The sequence below is a fragment of the Miniopterus natalensis genome, chromosome 3 (genome assembly GCF_054644295.1).
Source record: "Miniopterus natalensis isolate mMinNat1 chromosome 3, mMinNat1.hap1, whole genome shotgun sequence".
Taxonomy (NCBI): domain Eukaryota; kingdom Metazoa; phylum Chordata; class Mammalia; order Chiroptera; family Miniopteridae; genus Miniopterus; species Miniopterus natalensis.
In genome coordinates, this window is record NC_142083.1 from 102,068,599 (window position 1) to 102,075,704 (window position 7,106).

A 7,106-nucleotide genomic window follows, 5' to 3' on the forward strand; every position below is an offset into this window, starting at 1 on the left:
GTCCTCACCGCGCCTTCTCTCCCCAGGTGTGTACTGGGGAACACTACTATTCTCGCTGAGTTTGCCAGTGAAGAGGAGATCAGTCGTTTCTTTGCACAAAGTCAGTCTCTGACCCCTTCTCCCGGCTGGCAGTCCCTCGGGTCCAGCCAGAGCCGGCTGGGCTCCCTGGACTGTTCCCACTCCTTCAGCCGGACTGACCTCAGCCACTGGAACGGTGCTGGGCTGGCGGGAACTAACTGTGGAGACCTGCATGGCACTTCCCTCTGGGGGACCCCACACTATTCCACAAGCCTGTGGGGTCCTCCGAGCAGCAGTGACCCCCGAGGAATGAGCAGCCCATCCCCCATTAATGCTTTTCTTTCTGTTGACCACCTGGGTGGGGGTGGAGAGTCCCTGTGACAGGTAGAGGCAGCCTCGTGACCGTGACCTCAAGATGCGAAGGAAAGGGGCACCGAGTCGAGCTCGCCGCCTGCCGCCGGGCACCTGTGGGAACAGCTCTCCTCTGCACATTTTCTACTTTGTTTCCCCGAAACATATCAGTTTGAATACTTGAATCATGCAGGCCAACGTGATAATGTGAAGGTGTCTCTCGTTACACTCCCACTGGCGCCGTACGTGCTGACCGCGTCCCGGGCTCCCTTGTGCGTATTCATCATGTTTAGCCTTTGGGTTTTTTCCTATTCCCGCACCCCTACCCGCCCCCCCCTTCTTCCCTGCAAAACCATTGTTTGGGCTGATGATGTATGAGCTTTTACCTTTGCACTGAATGATGTTCTCCGTCTAATGGGCAATATGGGGGGCAGCTGTTCCGGTGTCGTGTTTACTCAAGGAAGTTCTAAGGTGCGCGCTCTACTCTGCCTTGATGTCCGCCCACCTTACTGTGGTGTCGTGGAGTTTGAGATCACGTGATGATGCTGACTTAGGACGATAAATGAAAGTATTGCACCCGTTTCTTCATGTTATAAAACTAAAGAATTTCGCTCTGCAGTTTGAAAAACTGTGGCCACAGCTGTGACTTGCAGCCCACCTGCCACCCAGGGCGGGCCCTGCACTTTGATAGGCTTTCCATTTTCTTTTGAAGGCTCCCACGTGGAACCTTCTTGTTTACAGATTTTTTTGTTTGTTTTTTGAGGAAAAAATGTTTACTCTTCCATCATTTAAAAAAAATTTAAAAAACAAAAAAAAAGGAGTCGGATGTAAAGATGCTTTCTATCTCTGGGAAAAGGAGCAGCATTTGGCCATGTTCTTTTGTTTTCTAACCCTGTCCTAAATCAAAGAGCATGGTTCTCAGGAAAACCAGTTCCCCAGTTAAAAAAAATCCTTGTAGTTTCTTATAGGAAAAAGGAACCCCCACGATTTAGCACTGATGCTATGTGTTGCTCTGTTAAAGAATTTTCTCTGCCAAAAAAAGAAAAACAAAAACAAAAAAACGCTTCAAGCTGGAGTTTGATGTTCTGCTTTCAGATGCTGTCTTTTTATTAGTGAGTGATGATGGTTTGCTGATAATCGGTAGGTAATAATTTTTGTAATTCCATCACGTGGCGCTCTGTCCTGCTGTTGTGACCGTGTTAATGTTCAGCGTTGTACCTTAAAGCCGAGACCAGTAACTATGCATCCTGTAAGCGAGCTGGGCTTACAGAGCCGTCCATTGTATAAAGAAAATTTTAAATGTTGTTGCAAACTAACGAGTTACACCATTTTTACAATTTCTTTCTCTCCCCCCTTGCCCACAAATGGTATTATATTGCTTGCTTAGTCGAAGGAGAGACTAAACAAGGGTAAAGATTTTAACACAGAGTTTGCCATCATTTCATTGCCTTGATCTAACTGTTTGTGTCCTACGATGCAAAAGAAGTCAGTGGCTTTTAACTGTTTACAAATAGAATGTGATTGTAAAATGTACAGTTTGGTTGTGTTTAATTATGAAATTTCTTCAGATATAATAAACCATGACTTTTTGGCTGCTCAACATTAATTGTCTCTTTTTTGTGAATTTATTTGTACGCTCTTTTTTATAATGAAAGTTTTCAAGTTGCCGTGTATGAGGGTTCTCATAGAGCAACTGATTAAAAATCTAAGCAAACATTGGAACATTTTACCTGAACTTCTCCATAGTCTCGCCCTGAAATAATGTGAGAACAATGGGAAACTGTAGCTCGCTCCTTCCTGCCCTCTGAGCATCTGTGGGACCGTGTTGCTCAGAGCTCCTGGGACTTCATCTTCCCCACCATTTGTGCCCATCTCAGGCCTCCGCAGAGACCGTTCGGAACATGAAGCGCACTGGCCTGACGGTCTGGTTCGGCGCTCACCTCTGTCACAGAACAGGAAGTGCGCCTGGACCGGCCTCCGGCGGACGGCTTCGTGTGACCACTCGCTCCGCTGGCCAGGTGTGAGCCGGTGTTCAGTGCACTCGATGTGGATTGACTTCCATACTGGTTTTTCCAAAAACCAAAGGTAGCTTTGAAAAACCACGTCTGGAAATGTTTGGAACGTTAAGCTGATTGACCTTTTGGGGCTTTGAGTAGTATATAATCGACTTCATAACTGCGTTAATTGTATTGTTCAAGTGTTTGGGAGTTTTTTGCGCTTGTTATGTGGAAATAAAGTGTTTGATTTAAAAAATTAACAAGTGGTTGATTTTTGCTTGGTCCTTAAATAATACAGCTCTATGCCCTGCCACTGTTTCACCGAAGTCGACCTTAATCCATCCCAACTGCCCCTGCCTGGTCCAGACTAAGTCTGACTGACAGTCCCAGGCCCAGTGGCTTCCTGACCGCCTGCAGGAGGCCGTCTGCCCGTCTGAAGGTCACTGCACGCCCAGTCTCACACGCATTTCCAAGGTAGCTTGCAGCAGGAACGTGGCTCCTGCTCCCCTGGGTGTGTGCTGGGCCCTGGCTCTGCTCCCTCGCCCAGCGGGTGGCCGACACCGCCTCACCCTCACAGGTGCACCCACTGCCCTCCCCGTCCTGTCCCGTGGAGGCACCTCCTCCCGTCACGGCTTGCTGCGTGTCCTGTCCCAGCATGATCTCCCGGTCCTGTGCCAGGCGACGAGCTCCTGTTCATTAGTGTGATACACGTGGTCAGACACGGTCATTGCTAAATAGGGAAAGGAATAAGCTGTTACCTGTCGGCATTTGAGGACCAAAGATTGTGGGAGTGTCTCTGTAACCGTTGGGGTGGATGAGGGGGCGGTCAGATACCGGGAAGGTAGCTAGGGCTTGAGGCACAGCAGGGACCTGTTTCCACCAAGACAGAAATGCACACGGGGTTGCACGGAGCAAGGTGGCTTCATGTCCCACTGAGGTCATTCCCATTGTTGGGACTTGACTCCTGTACCCTCTTCAGAGTTTAGGGGATCTTTCCCTGTGGATCCTTCAGACGTGAGCAGTGGGGTCACCGAGCAAGGGCCTAACCACAGCCCAGATGGAGCTGAGAGCCCCTCAGACCGGGGGTTGGCCCTGGTGGACGTCCTCTGAGCGGGTACTTGGGAAAGCACAGGGAAGAGGGTAGTAATGGGGTGCTGTGGTCGACGCACCCCTGCTTTGCACACGTGTCTCCCCTAACTCGGGACCCCAGCCTGGCCCAGGACAGGAGGCTGCCGCAGTGGAGCATTTCTCATATGGTGTGCCTCCCCTCGGGGTCTGGGGCAGAATTTTAAGCTTTGCATTTTAGGTTAAGACTGAGTATGTTGCATTCTGCTCTATCACATGTTTGCATCCAAAAGTAATGTTTGAAATAGCCAGTTACAAAGCCTGGTGCTGCACAGACATGAACTGTGAGAGCGCTCACGTCCCGAGGAGCAGAGATGACTCCAGCCCGGGGGCCAGAGTGGTCCCTGCTCGCTGACCCCCACCTGAGTCCCTGTCTGAGCCCCTGGGCACCAGGATGCCCTGCCCTGGCCGGCTGTCAGCCCAGTAGGTAGGGAGGCACCCCACCTTCCAGGAGAGCAGGACGTGGCTTTGGGTAACTGCATCTGCAGTCCAGCCATCCCAGGTCCTAAACAATCCCCAGGCCCTGTTACAGTCTTTCCCTATCACTGAACCACCTGGGCTTTCATTGAGTCCTTGGTTTTTAAAGTCAAATCAATTGCCTGGCCGGCATGGCTCAGCGGTTGAGCATCGACCTATGATCCATCCAGGAGATGGCAGTTCGATTCCCAGTCAGGGCCCATGCCCTGGCTGCAGGCTCAATCCCCAGCAGGCGGCAGCTGATCAATGACTCATCATTGATGGTTCTATGTCGCTCTCTCCCTTCCTTCTCTGAGATCAATAAAGACATATTTTTTAAAAATTAAAAATAAAGTCAAATCAATTTATTGACAAAGGAAAGTTGAGGGCGTACAGAAAAGCAGTGCCATTTGCCATAAACTTAAGGGATCTATAAAAGAAACAAAACCAAAAACTGCATTCGATTGCGGGAGGAGCCGTCTGGAAGTTGGAGGGGAGAGTAGACCCTGGCAGGGGTTGAGGCATGCCACCCGGGGGCCGCCACACGCGGCCGAGAGGGAGAAGCTGTCTTCACGCGACTCGGTGTCTCCTGCTCCAGCTGGAAAGCCTGTCCGCCATCCCCTCCGGGCCTCCAGGACCCACACTTTAGAAACTGCTCCTCAGGAAAACTTGAGGTGCGCGCAGGGGGCCGAGGTCACCTCCCAACCATGTCCCGCTCAGTCCTGCTACGAGGCCCCAGCTCCGCATTCCACGAAGCTGCCTCTGACAGCGGCTCCGTCCTGTGACCACAGTGCCTGTGACCACTGACCACCACCCAAGGCCCCTGCGCAGCCGGGGTAAAGCCCAGGCGCCCTTGTGAGGAGGGGCGTCTGAGCAGACGCTCACGGGGAGCAACAGCTGGGCCTGGAGGCGGCAGTCCCAGGGTGTCTGTTACCCGGTGAGCCAGGGGACTGAAGGGGACGCCGGCCAGCGAGGGAGGTGGGGACAGTGACTGTCTGCTAGGATTGCCTGGGAGCTTCAAGAAAGTCCCCATGCTCAGGACGGGCCACAGAGTAAGTTCACTGGGCACCAGCATCTTTGAAAACCTGTGTTTTTTTATAGCACAAGTTATACAGCCTGCTGTCCCTTTGCCTCCCTGCTCTTGGTGTGACCCCTTACGTGAGGCAGAGCACACGTCCTCCCCCCTCTGCCCTGAGCCCTGGCTTGCAAAGGCTTCTGTACCCCGGGGGGAAACCAGCCCCCTCACCAATGCTGCCCCCCAGCTGTCTGCCCGAGGCTGCGGCCGGCCGGCGCCCCCTCGCCCCCTGCAACGCAGCCGCTGCCTCCGGCTCCTCTCGTGCTGCCACCTTGTCTTCCGGACAGTGGTTCTCAACAGGGGCGGTTTTGGTCCCTGTCCGGGGGACAGTGGCAGTGCCTGGAGCGGGCGTGGCTGTTCCAGCGGGGGCGATGGTGGCTGCTCCCGGCATCTCATCTGTAGAGGCAGGGAGGCTGCTGGACTCCGACGCACAGGGCAGCCCCAGCAAAGGGCCGACCAGCTCCACGTGCCGACAGTGCGGGCCCGACCCTGTTCACAGCATCCGTCACGCAAGTGGGTCCGAGCACACCCCCTCCTGCCAGACCGCAGAGGGAGGGTCAGAGCAGGTCACCCCAGCCTCCAGCCCTTCAGGGGTTCCCACCGCGCTCAGCGTAGCCCCACGCGCCTGTTTCCTGTGGCCTGTGAAGCCCCACTGACCTCTGACCTGGCCTGGATGGGCGCAGGGCCGGGTGGCCCCGTGAGGACACGAGCCGGGCCCGGGTCGGCCTCCCCAGCTGTACAGGAGGTGCAGCGAGTGCGCAGCCCTGACCCACAGTTCTGAAGCCCAAACAGCACGGAGAGCCAGAGGCTTTGGGCCAGCTTGCGGCAAACCTGGCTGGTGCAAACCTGACTTGAGGTTCTTCTCAAGCCTTATCCACAGTGTGAAAAGTCCCAGATCTCCCTGCGGCAGTGAGTGCGGCTGGTGGAGCGCAGTTCAGGAAGGATAATTAGGTGCCATCCTCATTGCCACCACCGCCCGTGATAAAGGCGCTATCTTGACAGCAGAGACGAAGCTGAGCTCCAGATCCAGCCCCACGAGTCTGGAAGGAGGAGCCCGCCTCTGGGGGCGCTGGGGCGGCGAGGCAGCATGGCCCGGAGTGGCCTGGGCGTACCCAGTGAGTGTGTCCAAGCGCAGGCGCTCCTGTCCTGGGCGCTCACGGTCACGGTCAGGCAGCCACAGCGGGAGTGCAGGACTAGAGTCTTCAACACCAAGCGACAAATAAGACGAGTGAACTGGGGCTTTCAGAAGCTTATGTGCCTGGTCCAAAGTCACAGGGCTGGCGAGCGAGGGAGCCAAGGGGTCTGAGCACCAGCCTGACTTCAGCCCCGGGGCCTCGGAAGGGCAGAGAACGCCTTTGAGCCCCGGAAGCCTGGCCCCCTGCTGGTGGGAACGCAAGGGGTACAACCACTCTGGAAAAGCTCGGCAGCTCCTTAAGGAGTTAACGATGCACTGACCACGTGACCCAGCCACTTCCTGCAGAAGTATTTACTCAACAGAAAGGTCTTTATTGCAGTCACCCAAACTAAACACAACTCAAATACCGCCAACGGATGGATAAACAGATTGTGGCATCTCCCTACGATGGAGTTATTGATAAACATAACAGCATGGATTGATCTCAAAATAATCATGCTGGGGGGGAGGGGAAACCAGACAAAAAAGAGTGCATACTAGGTAATGCCATCTATATAAAATTCTAGAATATGTGGATTAATCTATAGTGAAAGAAAACAAATCCAATTAGTGGTTGTCTAGGGATGGGGGTTGTCGGAAACTTTGGGAGGCAATGGGTATCGCCTGTGGCGATGGTTTCCAAGGTGCATGCAGATGTCAAAACTCATCATGGGACATTTTTAATATACCCTTTTTTTGTGCATCAGTCATTCCACATAGCCTTTTGTCAAAAGGAAAAGCCTCCTTTGGTCAGTCTTGCATTAAAATGTTAAAGCGCTCTTGGAAACAGCCCTTTGTTGCACCGTTTCTGGTGGGAAGTGGCCTCCATGCCACCCGGCCAGCCCTGGTGAGAGTGGAACCCTCATTTGCTGTGAGATGAACTAGCCATTGATGGGTCTGGGGTTCCTTT

The 7,106-nt window shown here is 53.6% G+C and overlaps 1 protein-coding gene across 6 annotated transcripts in view; it reads left to right on the plus strand.

Moving 5' to 3' along the window:
* Nucleotides 1-2,629, plus strand: part of TNRC6A (trinucleotide repeat containing adaptor 6A) — a 171,514-nt gene extending 168,885 nt beyond the window's left edge. For all 6 annotated transcript variants that reach the window (XM_087815850.1, XM_087815853.1, XM_087815851.1 and 3 more), the window contains one exon: nucleotides 27-2,629. In XM_087815850.1, the coding sequence (XP_087671976.1) occupies nucleotides 27-399 (373 nt within the window). In that variant the 3' untranslated portion in view covers nucleotides 400-2,629. The remainder of the gene's footprint in view (nucleotides 1-26) is intronic.
* The last annotated feature ends 4,477 nt before the right edge of the window (nucleotides 2,630-7,106 follow it).